The sequence below is a fragment of the Crocodylus siamensis genome, chromosome 3 (assembly GCF_052110815.1).
Source record: "Crocodylus siamensis isolate JL-2025a chromosome 3, ASM5211081v1, whole genome shotgun sequence".
Classification (NCBI taxonomy): domain Eukaryota; kingdom Metazoa; phylum Chordata; order Crocodylia; family Crocodylidae; genus Crocodylus; species Crocodylus siamensis.
Genome location: NC_143397.1, coordinates 131786283 through 131814109, shown reverse-complemented (window position 1 = coordinate 131814109; position 27827 = coordinate 131786283). Strand labels below are relative to the sequence as shown.

Here is a 27827-nt window from a genome sequence, read left to right as displayed (position 1 = left end):
AAGTAAGCTATCTGCAGTGAGTAGCACTGGATTCCCAAGTATATACATTTTACCTGCCGTAAGCCAAAGGTATAAAGTTTAAGGTGCCAGTACAAGTTAAGTGTTTCTGGTTTTGCTTTAATGCTGTACTTGTAACTGTTCCATGAAAGCTAAAATGTCAGCAACACAGCAATAGACAGCTACTCTCCCAATGCTTCTTTAAAAAAAATGGAGCATTTTAAGTAATTTTTAATGAGCTACACAGAAGGTTCATTTTCCAGCCTATATATCAGTAGATAACCTTTGAAATACTTTTTGCATAAATACATAATGAACATTTTCCAGCCAAACCCTAAACCCAGCATTATCCAATTACAAAATAAATAAATAAAAATAAAAAAACAAACAACATTTATCAGTAATACCAGTCCCCAAATGCATGGAACCCAGTTTGTATTTCCTCAGAAAACAGAAAGGAAAAACCAAATGCCCAAAAATGCACTAGCACATTTCACTGGCACTGGCTCACTAAGTTAATTCTGGTTGCTAAGCAATTGCATTTTTTTTTCAAAACTCAAACTATCCAGTGCCAGATGGATTAATGAAAACCATCCACTCACACTCTTTTTTGTTTATATTTCTTGACAAACCAGCACTGTTTCTTTTAATTATTCCTTTTACAGGCAGCCCATTCCTGATTGGGTTAGAAGGGAAGCTTTACAGCACATGTATTAAAAAGGGAAAAAGAGGAAGAGGCTAAATGCATTTACCATTTTTTTCATGGATCACAGGGAGGAGAAATCTAGAGAGCAGTAAATCCTCTGGGATCTGCTGTAGTAAAGACTACAAGTCTGGTTCAGTGTGTAAAGATGTGAGGCAGTAGGCAACCTGAACGTACCTTCCTCTGAACTGGTAATCTATTTATAACTCCATGACATAACATTTACCTGTGACAATGCAAGCCAACATGCATTTTCTTTCAGCAACCATGTAACCATACATAGCCTCTGTTTTATTTATACCAATTTGTGTCCCTCTCCTTCCCCCTCTCTGTTTTTCACTTTCAGTTCTTTTTGTCATCTACACCACCAGGCATCCCATTGTAACTCATGCCCATTCTGTGTAAAGCTTGATTGGATTATTTTTTTAAAATAGTCACAACCATAAAAGAATAATTACCCATAGTACAACATGATCAACCAACCAGTCAGTGATAAATAGAATTAGCTAATATTACCTGTTACCACTGGTGTAATTCTAGTGAGGATAAGGGGGATATATCTCCTCCCCCCACCAACTTTCAGTCTTGAGGAGAAAACATATCTTTGTCACCTCCAATTTTCGGTCTGCTGAAGGGAAAGGAGGGGAGGCTGCAGCATGGTGAGCAGGAGCTCTGGGGCATGCTCACTTCCTTTTTTTGGGCTGGCAATGAGACAGTGAGTTGAGGGGCTCAGCTGGGGAAGGGAACTGCATTGCAGGATCCTTCCAGTTGGGTCATTTTATTCACTGCTGGGACAGGCAGGAGGCTGCAGCTGAGACTCCTGTCTAAAGCCATCTCTGTTGGCTGGCCTGGTAGAGAAGAAACCAAGTTATCTGCTAAGAGCAGCTTTCTCCTCCTGCCCATTCTTCTGGGGCCAGTGGTGCCCCTAGGAGCAGGCCCTGGGAAGTGAGGAAGGGAGCAGGCCAGGTGGGAAAGGGCCTTGAGGAGAGGTATAATGTGAAAGGGGATCTGGGACAGGACTGTCAAAATGTAGGGGAGACCCTGAGGGCATTGAGGCAGAAACGTGAAGAAGAGAAGTTGGAGGGTTTTATGGGAGACATGCAAAAGGGCAGATGAGAAACCTATGGTAAAGTTGGGGGTTGGTTTTTAGAGAGGTGAATTGATAGATTTCATAGACATTAGGGCTGGAAGGGACTTGCAAGATCACCGGGTCCAGCCCCCTGCCCAAGGGGCAGGAAGTCTGCTGGGATAAAATAATCCTGACAAGATAGGCATGCAAGTGCTTCTTAAAGGTGTTCAGGGTAAGTGCTTGCACCACTTCCGAGGGGAGTCTATTCCAGACTCTGGGGACTCAGTTGGAGAGCCATAGGGATTGGATGAGGTTCTGGGAGAGGCAGACATATTTGTTGTAACACTGGGAGGCACAGGAAGTGATATGGTGAGAAGGCAAGTAAGAGTGATTGTGGGAAAGAGGGGATGTAAGATTCAGACCACAGGCCACTCTAGGATGGATGTAACTGGGGAAAAAGCAGGAAAGACTGGGGACCGTGAACATGGGGAATGTTTTCAGAGAGGTTAGAATGAGGCAGAAGACAAGTCAGATGAAAAGCAGGAAGTAAAGAGAACAGGAGAGAAGAGTGAAGGCCCATGAGAGATGGATACTAAGGACTGAAGGGAGAAGATATAATGAAAAGTGGGAAATGCGGGGTGGGGGGGGAGTGCGGAGGGGGAATGAAGTTTTGAGAGGTAGACAGGATTACTGGAGAGGGAAAGAAGGGGGAATAAAAGTTTGAGAGAATGAAAGGAATAATGAGGTTTTGTTGTCCCCCCTGCCCCTCCCAGGAAGGCAAGATGGGAAACTTGGAAGAAGTAGGGAAAGAGGTGTTAGGGAGAGGGAAAAGGGAGGTGGGGCTTGAGAGAAAGGAACTGGATAGTAGACAGGAGAATGGCAGGAGCATGGGAATATAGGGAGGCATTTATCGGAAAAGGAAGGCAAATAAAAGTAAGGACTGTTGGGGAGAGAAGAAAGATAAACATGGGAGTTTTTGGCAGGGAATAATTTGGGTTACTGGGTGGGGAGAACACAGGATTTGAGGGGACAGGGCACAGCACTGGCTGTAGTATAGGGCTCATGGGAGGAAATGGAAGAGTTAGAAAAAAGGAGGAACCAAAGGGAGGGAAACCAGAATGAAGAGTTTGGTGGGAGTGTGCGAGGCCGGGCAGGAAGAGGGACCACTGGAAATCCATGCAGAGGATGGAGGCAGCTGTCTTGGAGGAGAGCTGGGGATCCAGGGTGTTACTGGAGAGACCGGAAGGAACTTCTTCCTGGGGGTTGTCTCTTGCCCCCTCTTGACATGACACCACTGCTTTCTGCTCCCCCTAGAAACCAAAGGCTGCCATCCACCACCACAAGGGCTAATGCTCCCATCCTGCCCACCCCTGCCAGCCCACTGCCTTTTGCCTGGCACCAGTCCCTCCTGGCAGGGTGGGAGGAGGGGGCAGCCGGCTGGGAGCCCCAGGCAGGGCTTGGCCCCACGCCTCCAGCAGCAGCAGCAGCAGCAGCACCCCGCACCCCGCACCCCGCACCCAGCAGACACAAAGAGGCAGAGTGCGTGGAGCCAGAGCCGCGGCGGCGCCGGAGCCTGGGCGGAGGAGAGGGCTGGAGCCCTGGGGGGCCTCTTACCTGCCTCGAGGTTGAAGGAGATCCTGGCCTCGGCTAGGTACGGGGTGTCACTCTTGGACCTGACTCTCCTGATGGGTCTCCGGTCTATCTCCTCCTCGGAAGATGCCGCCATTAATGTGGGGACAGTGAGCAGGGTCGCCCGGCGAGCTGAGGAGGGAGAAAGGAGGCAGAGGAGAGGGGTGGGAGAGAGGAGGAGGAGGAGGGGAGAGGAAGAGGCGCAGAGGAGGGGGAGGGGAGGGGGGAAGCAGAGGAAGGGGAAAGAGAGGGAAAGGGAGAAAGAAACACAGGGAGGGAGGGAGAGGGAGAGGAGGAGACGGAGAGAAAACCCGATCAGGATCTCTGGACCGGAGCAGCACTGCCCAGCGCCCCCCTGCAGCCGCGGCCGGCCCGGCGCGAGGGACCGGGTCCCGCCCCGCGCCCGGCCAAGGTCACCTGCCCAGCGCCCTCTCCCCGCCCGGCCCTGGCCCCGGCCCCGGCCCCGGCCCCGCACCCCGCGCCCGGGGCGGGAAGCCCAACGGCGCCCGCGGCCGGCTGCCCCGCTCGCACCTGCGGCCGCCTCGAGCCCGCACCGGCCCCCGGGCTGCTGGGGAAAGGTCTCTGCACCAAGACAGGGCTGCCTCAGCCCCGCCGGGGGCACCGCGGCCGCGGCGAGCAGAACGAGCCCCGGCCCGGCCGTGCCAAGTGACTCAGGCGCCTGGGCTGCCTTAGGCAAGTTAGGCCTGGGACGGAGGTGCCCAAGTCCGGTGCCCAAGTCAACCTTGTTGGGCTCTAGCTATAAAAAGCAAATGCCCCAAGTGTATTTTAGAGAAGAAGAAGGGACTGGCAGTTACACCACACATTGAGGACAAGGACATGTGGGTGTCATTGTCCCCTTTACTGTAGATCACCCCCCAGTGATCCTAGATCGAGATCTGTGATTCAATTCTTAAGGCGTGAAAAGAGGATAATGCTTCTGCCCCTCTCCCTTTCGGCTTGACTACCAAAATAGTAAACTCCTCATGGCACTGCTTGGCTCTCGCCTAGTGTTCACTGCCCAGCACATACTGAGTCTCCAACCTCAGGTAGGATGGGATCTCTGTTGGTGTAATGCAAGCAATGCTAAACCCTGATTTCACATAGTATAAATTATGTTCTAGCATAATTCTTGGAAGAGACAGTGAGAGACACAGAAGTTAAGGGGATGCCACAGAGTTAAAGAAAGTATGCACACAATTATTATAAAATGCATACCAGTTATTGTATAAGTTCAACTGATTGCATTCCTCTTTTCAGATAAATTTGTTGATCCACTTACAGGCAACAAATTGTTCAGTTTTTCTGATTTGTTGTTTTTACTGTGTCAGCCACATTAGATGTCAGGGTTGAAGTACCTGTATGCAGCCCTAACAACTTCAGCAGGGCTACATTATTTTAGGACAGTTCCGTTATTCACTTGTGGAAACCCAAATCCTTTGTCTGTTATATTTCATGCCAATTGAAGTTACAAATCTGCTGAGGTCAGAGCTTTCTTTAGTGCTTACAAATGTATTAGGTTAGGCTGTGATCTCATCAAATATCGCTTGCTAAATAGGAGCAATCTTGGGTAGTACTTGAACCAGAGCCCTCAGAAGAAAACCATGCTGACACAGTTTGCAATGCTAGTGATTAAGTGGCACTATTATCCCTGCTGAATGTCTACTGAATCATTGTCCCATTAGTAGTGGACAATGCAGGACCCCCTTGTGCATATTCATGCATTGTAAATTGGTCTTTAATTATATGATCATATATTCTTTTACTATAGGATCCCTATTTCATTCAGTGTATAGGACAAATCAGGGTTGTGTAGGAAGGAGGCTTTTCCCTGCTTCAGATGTAACAAAAATTGGAAAGTATGTCCATGTTACATGAAGAGAAGAAATGGACTTATGGTTCAAGACAGTTGAACAATGCCTGGAGAATTGGAGTCTACCCCTGCTTCTGCTACAGAAGTCCAATGTAATTCTATTCCTGTTGTTTAAATCATATTTTTCACAGTGGTCTCTAACTGTGGTACCTGACCTCAGTAGGCGAGTTCTGATTTGTAGAAGTACTAAGCATTCACATTTGCAAGCAAAATTAATAGTAGCTGTGCTTTCATTTTATAAGATGCTATATCATGCTATGTGCTGAAAAAACCTTGTAAAAATAAGATCCTATATTTCTGTCACAGTTTGAGAAATTCAAAATGAAGGGATATTTGGTATATTCATCTCTCCGTCTCAGTTCCCCATCAGTAAAATGGACATAAGAATACCCTTTTATTCAGTGGGGCTGTTGTGCAAATACATTCATTAATGTTTGTGAAGCACTTATATGCTATAGTGAAGTGCCACAGACAATCCCATGAGGAAATTAATCATGAGTTTAAATAATATTCAGTATACAAGGCCTGAGGCTATGTGCTGAACAAGGGAAAAACAAAATATTGAATAGCACTTAAGTGAGCACCATTCATCCTGAAAACTGAATGAGGCAGTGTTCCTGTAGAAAGACAGTAGATGGTCATGTAGTTAGACTGTATTATGATGCATATGCAAAAGGCAACAAATGAATGGTGCACATGCAACTTTAGTTCTGGCATTGCTTAACTTTTAAATGCTTGACTGTACATCCCTAATCATATTGTGTTACCACAGGCTTTTTCACTGTTGTTGTGTGTGTAGAATATATTTTCATTCACACTTCTAAATTACTGAATTATTATAATCATAGGTGTTTATCCAGTGCTCTGGATACCCATCCCCTCACTTAAAACTCATAGAGGATTCCCATAAGTGTGTCCACCTCCACCCACCTCTTCCCTAACAGCTTAGGGAACAGAGCAGATGCTAAGAAATTTAAAGTGGCTTTGGCAGACTGTCAAAGGAATGAGCTCTGCTCACAGAACGCCCAACCAGCAGATTTCTCTTCTGAAGGGATGTCCACCTTGAGAAGTCTGTACTTCTTAGGGGACCTAGAGTGAAGCACACATTTTGTCTTGTTTAGTTAGAATCCAAATACTGTGATACCTCCTGCCATGTGTTTGGATAGCATGTAGCACAATCAGACCCTGAACTTAGAGCCTTTATGCATCACCAAATATATTCCATGGGAAGATGGAAAGTCTGACTGAGAGAAATTGTAGGCGTTTTTTTGCAGTCCTGTAGCCAAGATTCTTTCCTTAAATTACTAGTGTTCCATTTCTATTTAACACCCCTTATCATTCTACAGCTTTATTAAGGTCTAAGTGTAACATGTAAATCCACACTTACAGACCATTTAGAAATTGCATTTAATAGGGCTCAGTGCTCTGTCTCAGGAAACAAAATACTGAAGAAAGTCTCAGGTTAGAAGTTGCAGGGATCTGAGCCTGAAACCCCAATTTCAGGGGAAATGGAGGACACGCAACATGTTGTAGAATCTAGCTTTTTATTAACTGACTGCCTGATGGTGCCATCCTTATGGAGCTGAAAATGAATGTTTGCTTCAGCTAACATACTGAGAGTTGGAGGGAAGTGGAAACTCATGTCCAAATTTGAGTTTGTGTTTATTGTAAACAAAGAATAGGAGTTTATTTTCTACTGAGTTGTTTGGAATTCAATTTTTATCTTGTTGGTCTAAATAGCGGGCTTTGCAATGTGTTCATTTTGACTTCTGCTGCGTCAATACTGCAAAAATGTTCCCTAAAATATCATTCAAATATTTAAGTGATTTGCTTCCACCATGTTTGCAGCTTCTTTGATTACATTTTTGCAATTCAGTTTCCTGACAGGAATTTTCATGGAAATAATCAGTTTTAAGTTATTATTGGAGACAACTCATAGAGAACAAATTTTCAATTAGGAAATTTTGCTCTACAAGCTTAAGATATGCTCTCATTCAGTTGATGGATAACAAAAATATATTATACTACCTTCTGCTACCCATAATCATATTGAATATTTACTTATTTCATAAATGTACCTGCACTTACTCCATTACTTACTGAAACTGATAGAACTACTTATAGATTAAAGGGCCAAGGTGATCAGTGTGTCCAAACAAAGCTAACCAACTGATATATGAACTTCCAGAAGTTCATGCATTCAAAGACAATTTTTAAAAGATGGCTTGTCAAGAAAATCAGAAAACAGTAGGAAATGTTCAGACTTTGGATAAAGGAGTGACATCCCTATGCATCCCTGCAGGTCTCCTGAATAGAGATTTTTGGGGGGAATTTTGGAGGATTCATACATCAGTGGCTAGCTTTGTTTGGACACAGATATACAGCCTTGCCATAAAGAGGCACATATTCTGTTATAAGGCTATATTTGTCCCTGAGTCTAAACTCCATGCACTCATTTTAACAGGCCGCCACAACACTCAGGGTGCAGCTACACAATGCAATTTAATGCACAGTAGCCTATTTTACCATGCAATAGAGTGTCACAGTAAAAACTGTGCTAATACACTAATGCACAGTAAAATTAAGCTACTGTATATTAAGCATCATTAAAAAAATATGCGCTTTAGCTACTGCGCATTAGGGCAGCCTACTGCACAGTTAGTACTTCACATTAGAGGTACTAAATTTAATGTGCAATAGCAAAAGCACATTATTGAACATGTAGACACACCCTCAGTGTTTTCATAAAATACATTTCTTTTCTAAAGAAATAACAATAATATTCATTCCTTCATTGTTTTTGTTTCCTTGTGACAAGATATACAGCAAAATTCACAGATTCATTGTAATCTCAGAGGCTACACCATGAGCACTTCTGCTATGGCCTGAAACATGACCTCTAGGCTGTCAACCATGTACCTTAGTGCTCATGCCACCCTTACTAAAAGGAAAAAGCAATGCCTATAGGAAAAAAGAATTTTAAAAAAGAATTGTATTTGTCTGAGTAAGTGTGTCTCTATGTTCAGGATAAGTGTACTTATTAAATTACACAGAAGCCTTCATCCACAATCTCAAACCACTTTACATATAAAGATGTAGGGAGGAGCATATAAAAAACTATATCGCACATTAACAGGCACTTGAAAGGTTACATTCAGTATGTTAAACTAGAGGTGGAACTGGTTGCTTTTTTCTCCCAAAAACTATTCGAATCTATTAAACAACGTCTTAAAATAACTATAATGTTTGAAAAAAATGTTGCTGAAATCGTAATTTGTCATTTTTTATAATGAACACAATACATTTTATTTTTATTTTAGATTTTTTTATTAGAAATAATATTGATTTTGTTTACTGGGTACTAAGTTTTCAATGAAATGTTTCAATACTCACTTCAACAAATTTTAGAAAAATCTTTTTAAAAATTCACAAAAACATGTAAAAAATCTATATAAGCCCAAAGAAATTCAAATAACTTTGAATATTCATGAAATTGGTTATCCATTTTTTGTTCAGCTAAAATTAGAATATCTATTTTTAAATATTGCCACTTTGAATTTTGACTTGATGAAAGCATCTGAGGAATTATAACTCACATACCAATGCATCTTCTACCAAAAAGGCTTTGCTTGGGTTTTTGTTTTGGGTTTTGTTTTGCTTTTTTTTTTTTATTATAATCTTTCTTGAAAGTACACATATGCTAACATATTAACTTGACATACAGTTTTAACTGTATTTAAGTGACAGGGATGCGCTCCTAACATATATTATTGAAAGAAACTCCAAAGATATGGAAATAGCCATAGAAAAATGTTTTGTCTTATAAAGTCTTAAAGAATTTTTGAGAAAACTCACTACTCAGTGCAAATATTGAGCAAATATTCTCTGGAGAACATGTATCAAATTTATTTTAATGTGATAATGCTAGTGCTGAGTTGGACTCTTTTTTGCTACTTCTTATTTTCATTAGGGAAGACCAGGGGGTAATTAATAGATTATATTTTACTGGCTTTCTCTCCTCTTTCAATCTTCTCACCATCCTGTATAAAGAGTTCAGACAGGTAATATGTGGCATCCCGATAAATTTGGGGTTTAAATCAAAGGACTTCTAGAAAGAAGTTCAGCAACATTTTGAGGTGCCTAGAACATGAGGGTGGATCTATACTATGCAAATAAAGTACATACATTTTGATTATTCGTATATGAATACATTCAGGGGATAAATTCAGTTGGGCACTGACTGAAGAATGGAATCAGGCTGATTGATTTATTGCCTTTTCACTTTAATTTCTTTTAAAATTCAGATCACAAAGAATAGCATGTGAAGGAGTAGGGCTGTAAAATCAGGTGAGGCTAACAGAGGAACAAAGAGCAAAAGCATGTATGTGAGGATTGGAAAGGGGTATAATTTGTCATTTGTGAGCAATGGTTTATGTATTGGCAATTCCTGAACAAACACCTGCAGAGAAAAGTATGCATATGGTTTTCTGCCTTGCTTCATGTCCCAAGAATGAGACTTCTGAAAGCTTCACCACTATATTAAAACATTGTGCAATGTTTTGAAGCAAAATATGAAAATGTATATTTTCAAAATAGAGGCCTGAACTCTGCATATGACCTGTATGTAAAAGTGTGTCCACTGTAGTGCACACAATTGTTATAGCTATGCACATAATTCAAGGAAAAGGCATGCACAGGGGCTGCCTAACTAACATCTTTGCACACAGCTGTTGAGAGCATGTTTGTTCCTTTGTCATATGAAAATCTGGCCCTTGGAGAAGTGATTATGCCAAAGGAAAAAGGAGCTCTGGATAATAAAACAGCAGCAGATAAAGGGTGGGTTACTTTAATCATAGGAAATAACTCTGGAGAGACAGCAAATTATGCAGAAATTCTTAAGGAATGGGGGAAACCCCCCAACAGATTCAATGAGTGTAGTCAAAATGTTCAAAAATGGCTTCTATTTTATAACTGGCACTTGTCAATCAGAGATATTAAGCATGGAGTAGCTTTTTAAAACTTGGCCTTTTTGTTTAGAGGGCACATCTACACATGCACATTTACTGCGCAGTAATTTAAGTTACTGCACAGTAACTGTGGTGACTCATGTTGACTCAGGCATAAATTTGATACCTGCATTATGCAGGAATCAAATTCATGCCCATTTAGTTACTGCACAGTAATGCACGTGTAGATGCCTTACTGGGACTACTAACTTTAGTCTCAAGTCAGTCCACATACAGCATTACTGTGCTTTAATGGCTGCACATACAGGCAGCAGCTTAAAAACTGCTTAATGCAAGTAACATACTGTGAAAGAATTTACTGTGCAGTTCACTGATGGTTTACACCCAAGGGTACTCAAAGAGCTGGGAGACATCATAGCCCAACCCCTGGCACGGATCTTGAAGAACTCCTGGTGCTCTGGAGAAGTGCCCAATAAATGGAAGAAGGCCAATGTGGTGCCTATCTTCAAAAAAGAGAGGAAAGTGGATTTGGCAAACTACAGACCCATCAGCCTGACCTCTATCCTGGGGAAGGACTTGGAAAAGATTATCAAAGAGGGCATCCTATACAGACTAGCTGATGGCAATATCCTGAGGGATATCTAGCATGGGTTTGTTGCGGGTAGGTCTTGCTTGACCTATCTCATTTCCTTTTATGACAAGGTGACCTATCACCTGAACAAGGGGGAAGAGATTGATGTCATATATCTTGACTTCAAAAAAGCCTTCGATTTGGTATCCCATGATCATCGCTTGGCAAAACTGGCTAACTGTGGCCTCAACCTCACCATGATCTGCTGGCTGGGGAATTGGCTCCATGGCAGGATCCAGAGGGTGGTGGTTGATGGAAGTCAATCTTTGTGGTGCCCTGTCACCAGTGGGGTCCCTCAAGGTTCTGTCCTGGGGCCTTTACTTTTTAACATCTTCATCAATGATGTAGACATTGGTGTCAGAGGCGGGCTGGCTAAGTTTGCCAATGACACCAAACTCTGGGGTAAAGCATTCACATCTGAGGTCAGGAGGGTGATCCAGGAAGATCTTGACAGGCTCATGAAATAGGCGGATGAGAACCTGATGGTGTTTAACACCAAAAAATGCAAGGTTCTCCACCTTGGGAGGAAAAACCTGCACCATGCTTATAGGCTTGGCAGTGCTACACTGGTTAGCACTACAGATGAAAGGGACTTGGGGGTCATGGTTAACCACAAGATGAACATGAGCCTTCAGTGTGATGCTGCGGCTAGTAAAGCGAGCAAAACGCTGACTTGCATCCATAGATGCTTCTCAAGCAAATCCCGGGACATATTCTCCCCTCCTACTTGGCCTTGGTGAGATCACAGCTGGAGTACTGCATCCAGTTTTGGGCCCCACAATTCAAAAAGGATGTGGAGAAGCTTGAGAAAGTGCAGAGGACAGCCACGCGCATGATCAGAAGTCAGGATAACAGACCTTATGATGAGAGGCCATGGGACTCTTCAGCCTGCACAAGCACAGTCTCAGGGGTGATTTGGTAGCCACCTATAAGTTTATTAGGGGTGTTCACCAGGATCTGAGGGAACATCTGTTCACCAGAGTGCCCCAAGGGATGACAAGATCGAATGGTCACAAACTCCTCCGCGACCATTTCAGGCTGGACATAAGGGCTTCTTTACTGTCAGAGCCCCCAAGGTTTGGAATAGACTGCCACTGGAGGTGGTTCAAGCACCCACTTTGAACACCTTCAAGACACGCTTGGATGTTTATCTTGCTGGGATCCTATGATCCCTGCTGACTTCCTGCCCCTGGGCAGGGGGCTGGACTCGATGATCCTCTGGGGTCCCTTCCAGCCCTAATGTCTATGAAATGAATGTCTATGAAATGCACATGTAAACACACCCAGATACTCTTAACCGGATGCATGAGGTGCTGAGCCATTTGTGAGAATAGTGCATATATTTATTGAGTGGTACTTCTGAAAACTGGATGGACTCAAGCAGTCAAATATAATAGACTTTTTTAAAAAAACTCTAAGCCCTAAATAATGAAGACTGTAAAAGAGATGACAAAACGGCAGGGGAAAAGTGTAAAAAAGGACTGAGTAATGATTAAGTTAGATTGCTCATTTCTTGGATTTAAGGGTAAGGAAACAGAATACATCAGGAATAAGCATTTGGTATTCATTGCCTACTGAGAAACACCAACCTGATAAAGTTAATGAAGATTAAAAAAAGTGTAAACAATAATAATCATGATGAAGGATTCATAGATAGATTCAACATTTTGGTGGGCATGGATACATAATCCTGCTTTAAACAAGGAAGGAATCAGCAACCAAATAATTATTGACTGAGGTTTGGTAAAGCTGCAAAAGTGAGTTTTGGTAAAACAGTGAATATAATCTGAGAGAGGAAAGCAGAGAGGAAATGGCAGCAGCCAACAGAAGCAAGTCTCTAGAACTTGATTAGCAGTGTATACAGTGAAATAAATGAGGAAAGTGAAACAAATTTCAGATTAAAAAATTGTGGAGATGAAGTGGAGGCAAATGGGGAAGGGTGGATTTAGGAAATAACCACTGAAACTGGAAGTACTGTATTTCATAAAGCAAACCTGGAAAACTGATTTAGGTAAAAGAGCTTCTTGGAATCTTCTGTGCTAGAATCCTTTATGTTGTTCTGTAATCTTTTATCCAAAGTTCTCTGTTTGTCCTCACATGATAATCTTGTTCATCTCCATTTATGTATGACTCTTTATAATAACTAAACAGATTGAAGACCCATTTATTTCCCTCTTCCCAAAACAGAAGCTAGGGCATAGCTAATATAAAATGGATCTATTTATAATACAGAAGCATAGATTAAAGTGAGATTCAAGGGAGTTATGTGTATCATTATTTAAATATGCACACTGCATCCTGCCAAATAGAGTGGCAACCACTTTGGAAACACTTTTAACATATATTAACATCCTGAAAGTACTATATTAATCAAGTTAATTAATCTTATGCACTATGCCACCTGCTGGTGTCAGAGGAGATGAAATTAGAAGAATAAAAAAAAGCACACTATAAAATTAAGTGTGGGGAGAAGTGGGCACGCTAGAAGTGGGGAATAGGCTGCAATAGGACCTAGACAGATTACAGGGGTGGGAGGATGTGAACAGGATGGGTTTCGACACTGACAAGTGCAAGGTGCTGCACCTGGGGAAGAAGAACCAGCAGCATACCTACAGGCTGGGGAACTCCCTTCTCATCAGTGCAGAGGCAGAAAAGGATCTTATTGATGCCAAAATGAACATGGGCTGACAGTGTGGTGATGTGATCAGGAAGGCCAACTGTACCTTGTCATGCATCCACAGATGCATCTCGAGCAGGTCCAAGGAGGTGATCCACCCCCTCTGTGCGACACTGGTCAGGCCACAGTTGGAGTACTGCATCCAGTTCTGGGCGCCGCACTTCAAGAGGGATGTGGACAACATGGAGAAGGTCTAGAGGAGGGCCACTTGCATGATCAGGGGGCAGCAGGGCAGGCCCTACAAGGAGAGGCTACAGGATCTGAACCTGTTCAGCCTCCACAAGAGAAGGCTGAGGGGGGATCTCGTGGCCTGTTATAAACTAGTCAGAGGGGACCAGCAGGCATTGGGGGAGTCCCTGTTCCCCTGAGCACTACTGAGAGTGACAAGAAATAACAGTCACAAGCTGGCAGAGGGTAGATTCAGGCTAGATATCAGGAGGCGCTACTTCACTGTCAGGGTGGCTAGGATCTGGAACCAACTTCCAAGAGAAGTGGTGCTGGCCCCTACCCTGGGGGTCTTTAAGAGGAGGCTGGATGAACACCTTGCCGGGGTCGTTTGACCTCAGTACTTTTTCCTGCCATGGCAGGGGGTTGGACTGGGTGATCTGCTCAGGTCCCTTCCAACCCTAGCAACTATGAAACTATGAAATTAGAAAGGATTTGGGACTAGCTCCAGTGAAGGACTTAGGTACCTGAAAGTTAAGCATTATAATACCTAATGTTTAGGAGCCTGGTCTGCAGACTGGCATCCAAACCCCTGAGTTATGCTTGATATGCGGTGGAGGGAAGAGTTAGGCACCTCAAGGTGGAATCCAAAACATAATGCAGATGTCTAGGGCTAGCCAATAGGGATGTGCTAAGAATAAGGGTAAACGAAACCTGACTCTCTCAGGCACTTCATTCATTGCTGCAGGAAGATGCCTCTGTTTCTTCAAAATTCAGAGCCCTGAGCCTTCCCCTGAAATTAGGAGCCTTCCTTTCCAAGAACTGGGCAGGAGTTGCTCTTTTCTGTTCCTAGAGATTAGAGCATTTACCCAAGAAAAGAGAGATGCAGGTTCAATTCTACCTTCTGTCTCAGGGCACAAAGCCACAGCTTCCACTGTCCAGGAGCTTTAATGGCTAAGCTATAAACTAGGCTGACCGAGGGCAGTCTCTAACCCTCTCCTTGTCGCCATGCCACTGAGCAGAAAAGAATTCAAGGTTCATTAGACAGAAAAATAGCACAAGAGGAAGAACTGCCTGGTATGTTGATCTTTCACCCAACAGAAAGGAGAACTGCATTCCCATCCCTACTCCCAAGATTGCCTGTGTATTTTACATGAAACAGTCATTGGAAAAAAATTTGGATACGTGATAGTGTGGTGATTCGAGTATTATTCTTGCAAGTGGGCACTGTGAGTTTGAATCCCCTCAGATCAAGGATGGACCTGAACCTGGGTCTCCCACATCTTGGCCCCACATCTTGGCAAAGTCCTCCACCCATTAGATTGTTTTATGATGTAGATGGAAGGGGACTTCCACTTTCTCTTAACCCCAAAGCCTTAAAAAAGGAAGCAGCAGCTGCCCCCACATTTTTCAGTGTGCAGCACGTGTGCGGTCAGACCTAGGCATCTAACTTTTGCCTAGGTCCCACTTAGGTCCCTGAATCCAGCTCTTTGCATCTTGGAATTTGGTGCTCATTATACATTTTCAGAGATGATCAAAATTAATCAGAATCTGTAACAACTGGACTTAAAACTAGATTTAAAAGATATCCAAGTTTGAGAGCTGTTTAATGGATGTAGTGCACCATATTGTAAAGACAGTGGCCATTTGCAAACTCAAAATGCAGACCCATGTTCAGATTTCAAATGGGTTCAAAGTACAAGGTATCGGATGCAGGTGGTTACATCCCCTTCTTTGCTCCTTCCATTTTGCAAACCAATCACAAAGTAGATGGAATTGCATGATTCTCTTCCAGCTCCCAGAATATGGACAAAGAAGAGAGCCAGCCGGAGTATACAAGGCAACTTTTGGCTGGCATTTGGGGGCCCCAGCCAATTGGCATAAATCAAAGCAAATTCTATGCTGCTCTAAATTATGTCAAGCCCGGGGGTAAAACAGAACTGGTATGTAGATCAGTGAGGTACAATGGGCTTCTTTGCCGCTCCATCAGCCTCACAAATTTTGGATACAACTAAAAATATGGAGTAAGGCTTGTCTGGTTCCCTCCCCTCATCTTGAATTTTATAGCTATAGTTTGGAATATATTTCAACTGATCATGAGTGTGAAAACATCAGACAGTGCACTTTTGATTGATTTAGATGATCAAAGTAATAAAAAGAAGTCTTCTGATCTCGCAGGAAGATTATACGGTTCACAAGCCCAGATTCTACTAGTTGTGTAACTTGGGAAGTCACTTAGGGAAGTGGCAGAAAAATATTAGAATTATCCCAGCAACATGAAGGCAGCTGGAAGTCATTGTTGACCCCATGTGTACACCTGCCTGAGGTTCCCAGCTGTGTTGTTACACTTCTGGATTCGACAGACTCTGTAAACATGGCATACAATAATGTCATAACTGTAATAATTAAGGCAAATAATAAACCATACATGTAATTTAATTAACTGCTATCAGTGTATTTAATAGCAGAATTTGTTAATTTTTCTTGACTTGACCTCAGTATAATGTAGATTTTAACTCTCACATGTAACCCAATAGTACCATCTGAAACAAAGTTTTACCATCAAGTTCTTCCACACAACTATTCTAGGTAGAGATGCTTGTGATGCCTATTGTTAACACTGTCTAACTTTTTTTGCTCCAAGACCCTGTGCCCAGCTGCTTGTAAGTGCCAGACTTTAATTGTTGAGCTAAAATGTTCATGTGGACTGTCTGATTTGGCCCAAATATTTTGAGGAAGTTTCAAATACAAAATCTCAGTGGGCACATGCTCAGTATAGGCTTGGTAAAGGCAAGACGCTAAATACTCTGAAGATTCTGTCTGTACTGGGCGTACTCCATCATTTCACAGTTCCTATTGCCAGCCAAGGCTATTCATCCATTTTTCCCTTCAATTGTCCCTCCTATGGCCAAAGGCTGCTAGGCTCCAGAACTGAGAGCAGATAAACTGTCTCTTTTGTCTTCTCAATGACTTCTCTACTGGTACTCACTGAGAAAGAGAAGAAAGCAGCTTAACAAATAAAAAGAGATGAAGTGAAGGGAGTGAGGCACATGAACCATGGGGATGATATCTAATGAGCACAGGAATGGCAGGCAGCAAGGACAGGAGCAGGAGAGGAGTATGATGAGAAACAGGTAAAGTGGAAGCAGGAAGAAGTGTAAGGGCAAGAATAGAAAAGAAAATATGGTGGGGGGGAGAAGAGTCAAAGATAAATTGACATAAAATGGGGCACATGGTTTATTGCTACTACAGCACATTTCTGACAGAATCTAGGATTGAACTCAGGATTACAAAACATCAGTTTATTTAGTGGAACTCATGGGCAAAGCATGCATCTCAACCCCCTTTAGTAGCTGGTTCATATGCAGGTACTACATTAGCTCAAGTGGTAGAGGCCTATGTAATAGATCTAAAGGTCAAATCCCCACTGATCATCCAAGTGGCAATCAGAATATTTCTCTGTGATGGAATTTCGGAGTGGGGGAGGGGGTTCAATTTACTTTTATTTTTTAAAAAAACCTTAGCACCTGGTGGTTAGAAACTGGCAAAATTAAGGTGCGGATTTCTTAATTTCAGTTTCTCTTTCTTTTGAATCAAAAAAGGATGCCTGTTTTGACAATGGCAGTATAATATTTATTATTATTGGGGTTATTTCTATAACAATGCTCGAGTGTTTCTGGCACTTTAGAGATAACGAAAAATAAAACAGGTGTAGGTCTGAGATGCTTTACAGCCTACTGGTCTTATGCTAATAGGAAGTTGTACAGTGAAGTGATTCAGAGCTTTGCTCTAAAAGTTGTACTAGTGAGAGCACTAGGTATAACACAGTGCTCTAAATTCTGGCTCTGATAGCCAGTGGAGTGCTGAAAAAGGAGAGGGGAGAGGAAGGTACCGCTCATGCATAATCAGTGAGTGAAGAGGCATATCATTTATGATTCCAGGAAAGCTGAGGAAACCACACTCAGCAGTATCACTTGATAAACCTCCTGTACAGACTCACTTCAGTCCTGTTGTACCCACTTCTACAATACCTGTTGTGCCAAGCAGTGCATCTTTGGACAGCCTAAGGTCTGCTTTGCTGCCACTGCTCAAGTTCAGTGACTCTTCTTTATGCTCAGAAACAGCAAAGCATGTAAGTTATTTCCTCTTGTGTGGCTGTTCTGGAGAAAGGGCTTTCTTCCACCTTAACTTCTACAGCTCACCTTCAAAAGGAACCAGAATTTGGCTCTGTGGGCATTTTGTATAGATTTTTTTCTGATTTCCTATCTTAACCATTATTACCTTGAGCTCCTTGACTGTAAAACAGCCTATGAGCAGACTCAACATCCAGAAAGTAGTCCATCTTGGAGAAGATTTTAGTTGCCAATACTTCTTTTCTCTCAAAGTGATGTAATCAGTCAAATTCCTGCAAGGAAAAAGGGACAAACAGATGAATAGACATCAATTTGAGTGAAAAAAATGTGTATGTACTATTTACTTTGGGTTATCATAGTGGATTTGGGGCAAAACATTTTCAAATGGTCATTCTTAAATTTTTTAAATGCTGACTATTTATTTCAAATTACAGGATTTTTCCTACCCATTTCCCCACTTGAAAGACACATAAAGTAAATGGAACCAAAGCATACACAAGATTCCTGCCACCATGGCTGTAATCCCATCCACAGCCTTCATCATTTGCATAATGGACTCATTTCACCCACTTGCTATATTTTATCTTGAGCTCAAGTTGTAAAAACTTCAGGAAAGGGTCTTTCTTATAATATATACCCGTATAGTACCTAGAACAAAACTGGTTCTGACCTAGCTAGGGCCATTAGGAAGGAACTAATGTAAATAAAATGCTGGTTATAACATTTATTGTAGAATACTGAAATGTTTCTTCAAATGAGGAAGTAATAGATTTCACTCAGCAGGTATTTTATTCCATGTGAAGAAAAAATAATCTTTTTTTTTACATTCTATTGCTTCTATATGAAGAATGGAGGAAGTAGCAGGACATCACACCATCAGCTTTTAAAATATTTGATAAGACATATCATTAACACAGCACTGAATATTCTTACCACCGATTCTTCATCAAGCTTTTCGTAATAGCATTCTCTTGAATCCACACATCATGTAGACTGAGTAACCATGACATAGAGTTGCTTGTATGATACATATTGACAGGTTAATTATCACGAACCTTTGCCAACTTTCTGTTCCTTTCTGTATTTTCTTCTACTTCACATAACTCTATTCTACATTTACTGTCCAGAATTTCCAGATAACACAGATAATGGCATTTTCCCATCTGTTACAGCATGCATGTAGAGATGTATACACAACTGTAAATATCACTAATAAGCTTGCTATGTTACAAAAATAAATCTCCATAGTCCTTCCACTTTCAGAACATGTCTTTTTTATGTGTGTGAAAGAATGAATCACATTTCAAACAATACCACCAGTTAAGGAGGCAGAAGCAGTAAAACCAGAATTCCAAAGTAAAAAATCTCTTTGCTTGGATCAATTCACAGGAAATCATTTAAATGTACAAGCCTATACGAATAAGAGAACTTTTTAAATTCCTTACTCTATTCCTCCGTCGTAGCACTCTGAATAACAAATGATACTTACTGCAAAATATCAAGAACTGCCCGCCAGTGGTAGAAGCTCCAGCAGTTTCAGGGAGGGCTTCTTTGATCTTACTAAATGTCCCCAGTGTAAGCAAACAATTTTGATTGTTTGATTGGAACTCTGATGAATAATGCATAACGTCAACTGGACTTCCTTTATCTGATAAAAATGGCCAGGAGATGTTGTTACTTAGCAACAGAAGGTGACACTATCATCATCTCCTCTACTCCCCCTCACCCTCCACACTGAAGGATTAAGCCATTGGTTTTAACATGATAAAACTTTCCAAAGAAAAAAAATATCTACCTCAAGTTCCTTTATTAGTTTATTTTTTATTCAAACTTGCTCACTCTCCCTTTCATAAACTCATAAAACCTCAAGTGGGTTGTAATGATTAACAGAAGCATTTTGTTTTATATAATAATTTACTTTCACTAACTTGAACTATTCACCAGAAGACCAATGAGACTAGTATGTATTTCCCCATGCACATAAAACCAATAATAATGTCATGAGATGGTTCAGTGATTGCTCCTGTGCCTACCTGATGCTGTTTGCTGGGCAAGGTTGTTTTAATACAGTATAGAAAGGCAATGCAAAATTCACTCCAGTGATGCCACAGCATACACCGATTATCCTGGAACATTTTGTATGTTTTGTAATTGATTCACTGCTGAACATGTCCTAAAATCTAACATTCTCTAGGAGCAATAATGTTTCTGAAAAGGATACAACATTATACAAAATATATGATACAGCTTTTCCAGCAGATGTACATTTGTTAAGAGCAAAGGCACTGCATAAAAGAATCTTTAAAAAAATAAAAGCTTATATAGGAGATAGGTACTTACCAATATCACTGACCTCTTTCCATTCTACAGGGGTGAAATAAGCAAAGCAACCAAGTCTGTGAGCCAGAACGAACAGCTTCTAATTTTCACTTCAACCTCAAAATCAAGAGTACTGAGTAGAGAAAGGTGATGGATCTGCTGTTTTATATTATGATGAAATGCAACCTCTTAGCACAGATCTGAGTAGAACTGCTTTTTATATTACATTAGCCTGCTAATTGGAGGAAATTGAAAGGCTTTGTTTTACTGTCTTTTATCTGTTCTCTGTGCTACCCCCTCAATTTAATTTGCATTTAAAATTATTCTTATGTCTCCACTGCTCTTGAAGGTGTGGAGCATTTTCTAATCACGACGAATATTCAGTGTGGTTTTGTGCAATGCCACTTTTATTCTGAGCCAAAAAATATGGTGAGTAATTATAATTGCTAGTTATTTTCTAGAATGAAATACTGAGTGGTTGTCTGATGCAGTTTCTGAATTTTCCTCCATTTAGCAATCCACTGTGACAAAACTGTCAAGTCAAAGCTCCAATAAAAACAACAAATCTAACAGCACTGTTTCATGGTCCTCTTAAGTTTAATATCCAGATCTACGTGCAATAGAAACAGAATGTTTCTCTACTTAGGTCTTTCCAGTAACATCATGTTTATTCTATTTTTTTAAACTGACTTGTGTATTTGACAGACATGTTGTATACCACTTTTTTTTTTTTTGCAGAATTTCAGGTCACAAAGTTTAATATCCCTCAAGACAATCAAATTTGGGGCTCTAATGATCCCAGAATATGAATGGGAACCAATGCAGGGAAGTCTTGGGAACCTTTTGTTACTTCTGATTTTGGAGAGAGAAAAAGGTAACATTTTCATCCTTCTCCCTTCCTGCTTTTTTGGAGAGTCAAGTCAACTGTCTCCATATTCATAGATAACCTGTTGGAGACAGCAGGTATAATTAAGCTCTGAAGCTTACTACAAGATAATACCAATACTTAAACCTTGGAAGTCAGAAATGGATTTAGCATTTACTTGGCTAATGAGAAATTTCAATTATATCAAAAAGAATAACTTTCTAGATAGAGTATAAACCCTCATTATACAGGGTGTAGCTACAAAGTAGAAGCTAATTTTTACTGATGGGAATTAGAAACTAATGTTCCTGATAAGCAGGCTGTTCTATGCATTTCTACTCCATGGTTTCTAGCATTTTTCTCTGATTAGTATTTGTTACTAATCAGTGCTAGAGACAAATGCTTTGACTATGTAGATTGTTGTTTGGAACCAGTATGGAAATTTCTATATTTCACATATACAGTATGATTCTAAATCTTGGTGAGTAGACACAGGGGGAAACATTATTTCTGTTCCTTCTAAAGAAGGATGTTTTGTGGCTTTTTGTGTACTAAATGATGGGGCAGTCACAATGGCACCGCAAGGGCACATGTAGATGCACCCATTGATTGACAAAAGTATGGTCACTCAGATCATCATCTTTGTTCATGCTGACCAGTATATGAGCACCTAACTCCCTCCTGACATCTTAGTTCCTCTTAGAAGCTAACTTTAAATTGCAATGCAGCAAGTTCTGACACTTAGAATTGTTTGATTTCCAAGTGGGTAGCAATGAAGAAGGTAATAGTACCTGTCTATCCTGAATCTAGATTATTCACTCTGGGGGAATCCTCAGCTGCCTAGTTATATGTTGGTGTAGTGCTTATATAGAGTAGACTTATAACTTATGTTGAAAGGTGGTAGGCTGATTTCAGAGAGCATTTCAGTGACAGAATGAGAGAACCCAGAAATAGCGGAGAAGCCATTATACAAACTTCTCCATGCAGTTCAACCAGCACACCTGAATGCACTATTATTAATCTTAAAAAATCTACTGTTTCATGTTTGATTTCCCAGCCCCCTGCCCCCTAGAAAAAAACCCAAAATGAAAATAATTGAACACTTGGCATTTACAAAGAAAGAGTAGCCTTATGGTTTTCTAGCAGGCACCAGTTTTTTCTCTACTCTGAACTCTCTATTGAGAACATAACGGTGACTGTAATGACTCAGAGGCTGAAAAAATTCTGCTGCTGACAAACACTAATATTAACCTAAAAGAAAGTGGGAGAGAGAATGTAATGTGTGACTGAAAAAAGTGTAGGCAAGGTGATTATTACAGAGAGTTGTTTCCTGAGGGATACATTCAGAATAAAGGGAAAATATAAAAGTTTAAGCCACTAAGCTGTGAAGAATAGCGTTTTTATCATAATTATTAACTTTGTGCTTGGATGGATTAAAAAGAAAGGACAATTAACAAACAGCAAAGGGAATACATTCTCTGTTTCTGAATCTCTTACACAAGGGAGCAATAAATAAAAGACATAATAAAATATATAGATGTATTCAAGCAGTAGTGTCTTCCAGCATTTTACAAAGATATAAAGCAATAGAGTCCAAATTTGCAGAAATGTCCCCAAATTTTTGGTCACTCCAAGGGTCCAGACTGAGACAATCATGTTTTGAAGTGCCTATCTAAAAACAAAAACACACCAATTTTGTAGACACTTTTGAAACCTCACCTAAAAAAACCAATGCCCAATAGACATTGAACTGAAGAAGATCTGGGTTTCAACCCTGGTTTCACTGAAGACATTAGGATGTTTGCCAGAGATCTCAGCAGGGACAAGATTTCAGCCTTATAATTTAGTCCTGAATGAAGGAGCTCAGGATTTTTAATGCAAAATGAAAAGGAACAAAAAAGAGAAAATCCAAGGCTCCCATGGAAAGTGACAGTTTTAAAATACAGTAATGAAGCATGGAGGGCACAGAGGCTGGATGCTTTAGAATAAGAGGCTGCTATGATGAATGGCAACCTCATAGACTTATTTTCAGAAGTTGAGGTGGAATAGATGTCTTTTGTGATAAAGCCAAGGGTCTTGGGGAGAGTCCATATGGTGCACACACTGTTAAACAAATTCTTAGTTGCCTTATGCAGGTAGAACTCCTGAAATCAACTGGCTCATCACCATAGTCAACATCATCATCATTACAGGGCCATCCTTCTGTGGTCCAGCACCAAGTAACTGTCATTGAGAGCTACAGACTGCAGCTGAAACCCTTGAACCATCTCTTCTTCCTCCCACAAACCCTCTGCAGCTCATTTCCTATGAAGCACTAAAAGAAAAAATTCAGAGGGATCCAAAGGAAAGGGCAGCCTGAGATAGTATTACAAATCCACAGATCTCCATCTCCAGAGGTCATTCTCTTCCAATTACAGGGGAGACAGAACGATGGGAAGAAGAAATAATAGTTAGAAGAAATAATATGCTCTATTTATGGCTTTATGTCAGCACTGGTGTGTTTACCAAGACAATTACTGATTATTATATCAATAGCTCTTTGTAATGGAGCCAAAAATTAAGCAAAATAGAAATATATCTCACCATATAATATATGTAAGGTAGCATATAATATATACTATCTAGATGGAAATATATTATATGATAATTAAATAAAGGTGTTATCAATTGATAATAAATATATACATATAGATAATATTGTTCTAAGTGTATTTATATTTTATATTTATAATTTACTTCATATATAAATGGAGCACAGGGTACCTGATGAATGGTGCTTGCTGGCTTCTAATGCCATTTGAGTGGTTACCCTGTAAGAAGATCATACCTAAATTTTGCCTCAGTTCCCTGTTGTAAGCAGGCTAGACCATTTTGAAATAACTGATTACATGTGATACAATATAGACATTGAAATCTGGTTAGAACAAAATAAAGGACTTATTGCAGTCTGGCTTTAAGCAAAAAAAAGGCATAGCTACAGCGTATTAGTGAAGATACAGAGTATTGTCATCAAAATTTACAGATTACGTAAAAAAATTACCTGTTACAGTGTAGAGGAAATAAATGTTGCATTTGAATTCTAACATCTTACAGAATTTACATCAAATCAGTCTTCTTTTATATGTTATATCCCATCTGTACTGTGCCACCCTACAAAAACTCCTATCAGTTTCCACAGGATTTTCAAATATGTTCATCACTGGCTTTTATGGTTGACTTCAGCAGAAACAGTTTTAAATCAAGACTGGGTGCATCTACACATGAAAAGGTTCTGAGATGGATTTATTCTAGAGTAGTAGCTGGGACTAGAACAATCAGCTCCCAGCCCCCACGTCTCAATTGTGGGGCAAGGGCTGGGAGCTCTCTGCTGCCAGGGCAGGGGGACATTGTCCCCACCTGGGCTCTGGTGGCAGAGCCTGCCCTGGCAGCAGGCAGTTCTAAGGGCAGGGAGAAATCTCCCATCCCCTGCTGCCCAGGAGCAAATTTACTCCCAGTTGGCTGTCTAGAGGTGCCATACAGCACAATAATTACTCCCAAGTCAATGTACTACTTGTATTTACAGGTAGCAAATTTGACTTGAGATTAGAGCAAATTACTGTGCAGTAAATGTCTGTATATGTAGACAGCGGTGCTTACAATGCAGTAATTTGCTCTAATCTTGAGTAAAGCATCTCGTATAGATCCGCACACTGAGAGCTTTTTAAAATCCGACTGGTTTGGCTCACATTTTATACCTTGTGCTGCTTGTGAGTCAGTTAAGATTCATCATCACCCTTGACATTTGTATTTGTTGCTTTGGACATAAATAGGAGCATGTATTTAATAAAAATGAACAGAAAGACCAATATTCAGACATTCCCATGTGCATATTCTCATAATTTACTTATGGGTTTATACCCAAAGTTGGATACAAAAATTTTAAGTTATTTTGAATAGAAGTATTAATGAGCTAAAGTTTCCTGTGTTTTTTTAATAAATTGAAAGTATTTCTCAAACGTATAAAATGTGCTCAACTTCTCTGTTGCTTCTCCAACAGCTCGACTCAATGTTCATATGGGAATTCAATTTGTGTTTCTGTAAAACAGTAGTTATACAACATGACCTTATCTCTGAATAGCTTTCAGTGTTTCATTAAGGATCGGATCATGTGCAGTTCATGTGTGAAGGATTGTGCGTATAAGCACATTATAAAAAGCAATGAGCAAAATATAGAGCCAAGAGAATGTACCCCTTCATTAATGACAGTGGTAATGCACAGTAGGGCTGTGCAAAACAGCACCATTTTGTTTCGACTTTGGATCTGCATGCAGGGTGACAGCAGTCTGCTGCTGCTGGCTGTGGCCAGCGTCAGCACCTGAGGCCCCAGCTGGCAGCGGCAACTTGCTGAAACCCCGCACACAGATTGGGGGCCTGCCCCCCCCCTTGAAGAGCTGGGGAAGTGATCAGAGAGCTGGGGAACAGAACCGGGAGCTAGATGAGAAACATTTTGAAAATTTCGAAACGTTTCGAGTGCCCTTGTTTCATATTGAAGCTATTTTGAAGCCTTTTGTTTCATTTTAGTTTATCTGTTTCAAGCTTGAAACGCATCAAAACAGCTTCGAAACAAAACACTTGTCAGAATTTCGCACAGTCCTACTGTACAGGTATCAAGTTACTTCTGTCTCATACTAGACATATGGCCTGAGAGGGGAACGCATATTATAGGTTAGTGTTTCATTAGCAAGTTGAAGATTACAGTTGTTCATGTATCACCTGAGAAAGGCCAATTTTCTGTCTGCCACTTGCTCATTCTGGATCTTATACAGGCTCAGAGGAGCAGGCATAATGTTCAGTCTGGCTCATGCGTTCACAAATTTCTAGCTGCACTGAAGCAAAACTGCTCAGTGAACTGAGCAAGGACTTCCAGGATCAAGGCATAATTGAAGTTTCATTGTGGAAAATCAAATTTTGATCCTCTTCCCCAGTTTCCATAACTTAATAATAGCCTGGTCTTTGAGACAGTATATCTGAATGGAAGTTGCTCTCAGAGAATGCTGTCAGTATGTCAACTACAATATTTTAAGAGGGAGCTTCTGCATTTAAGTCAGAGGAACAATACATTCATTCTACACCTTAATTTAACAAAGTTGTTAGAGATATTAAAAATCCCTATTATTGATGTGAATTCCTGTAAAATCTGACATCATATAATATACATGAAGATTCTGAAATGGTATTTGACAGGACAAATATTCACAATCTATAGTTCATAGAATCATATCATAGAATCATAGAAGTCGGGTCGGAAGGGACCTTGTAGATCTTCAAGTCTGACCCCCTGCCCGGGCAGGAGAAAAACTGGGCTCAAATGACTCCAGCCAGGTAGGCATCAAGCCTCTTCTTAAAGACCCCCAGGGTAGGAGCCAGCACCACTTCCCTTGGAAGTTGGTTCCAGGCCCTAGCCGCCCTGACTGTGAAGTAGTTCTTACGGATGTCTAATCTAAACCTACACTCCAACAACTTGTGGCCGTTATTCCTTGTTATGCCAGGGGGCACTAGTGGAAACAAGGTCTCTCCAAAACCCTTCTGGTCCCCCCTAGTGAGTTTATAAACAGTCACCAGGTCCCCCCTCAGCCTTCGCTTGTGAAGGCTGAACAGGTTCAGATCCCACAGTCTCTCATTGTAGGATCTTCCCTGTTGTCCCCGGATCATCTGGGTGGCCCTCCTGTGGACCCTCTCCATGTTGTCCACATCCCTCCTGAAGTGGGGCGCACAGAACTGGACACAGTACTCCAGCTGTGGCCTGACCAGTGTTGTGTAGAGGGGGTGGATCACCCCCTTGGCCCTGCTACAGATGCACTTGTGGATGCACGACAAGGTCCGGTTAGTCCTGCCAACCGTGACCTCACATTGTCGGCCCATGTTCATCTTGAAGTCAATAATGATCCCTTTCTGCCTCCATGCTCTCAAGAAGGGAGTTTCCCATCTTATAAGTGTGCTGCTGGTTACTAGTACCCATGTGCAGCACCCTGCACTTGTCAGTATTGAAATGCATCCTGTTTTTGTTAGCCCACCCCTGTAACCTATTCAGGTCTTGCTGCAGTCTTTCCCTCCCTACTAACGTGCTCACCTCACCCCAAATTTTGGTATCATCAGCAAATTTAAAAAGGGTTTTTTTCACCCCATCATCCAAATCACTGATAAAGAAATTGAACGGTGCGAGCCCAAGGACCGAGCCCTGGAGGACTCCACTGCCCACTTCCCCCCAGGTCGAGTATGACCCATCCACCACTGCCCTCTGCAATCCATCTGACTGTGTAGGCATTGATGCCACAGTCACGTAGTTTTTTAATGAGGATGGGGTGGGAGACAGTGTCAAAGGCCTTCCTGAAATCCAGAAAGACTACATCCACGGCGACACCTGCATCCAATGCTTTTGTGATCTGATCATAACAGGCAATCAGGTTGGTCTGACATGACCTGCCCCTTATGAAACTGTGCTGGTTGCCCTTGAGCATCATCCCTGAAGCCAGCCCATCGCAGATGTGCTCCTTGATGATCTTCTCAAAGAATTTCCCTAGGATTGAGGTGAGACTAACAGGCCTATAGTTCCCCATGTCCTCCCTCCTCCCTTTTTTAAAGATGGGGACCACGTTGGCTAGCTTCCAATCATCTGGCACCTGGCTCGAGCACCACGAGCAATTGTAAAGCCATGCCAAGGGACCTGCAATAACCCCTGCTAGCTCCCTCAACACCCTGGGGTGGAAAGCACCTGGATCCACTGATTTGAACATGTCCAGCCCCTCCAGAAGCTCTCTAACCC

The 27827-nt window shown here is 41.5% G+C and overlaps 1 protein-coding gene across 2 annotated transcripts in view; it reads right to left on the bottom strand.

The window, feature by feature from the left end:
• PHACTR1 (phosphatase and actin regulator 1) overlaps positions 1-19391 on the bottom strand; it is a 470686-nt gene extending 451295 nt beyond the window's left edge. For both annotated transcript variants that reach the window (XM_090039210.1, XM_090039212.1), the window contains exons 1-3: positions 19331-19391; positions 17990-18113; positions 3384-3530 (exon numbers count right to left, since the gene is read on the bottom strand). In XM_090039210.1, coding sequence (XP_089895336.1) covers positions 3384-3530; positions 17990-18050 — 208 coding nt within the window. In that variant the 5' untranslated portion in view covers positions 18051-18113; positions 19331-19391. The remainder of the gene's footprint in view (positions 1-3383; positions 3531-17989; positions 18114-19330) is intronic.
• Positions 19392-27827: the final 8436 nt, after the last annotated feature.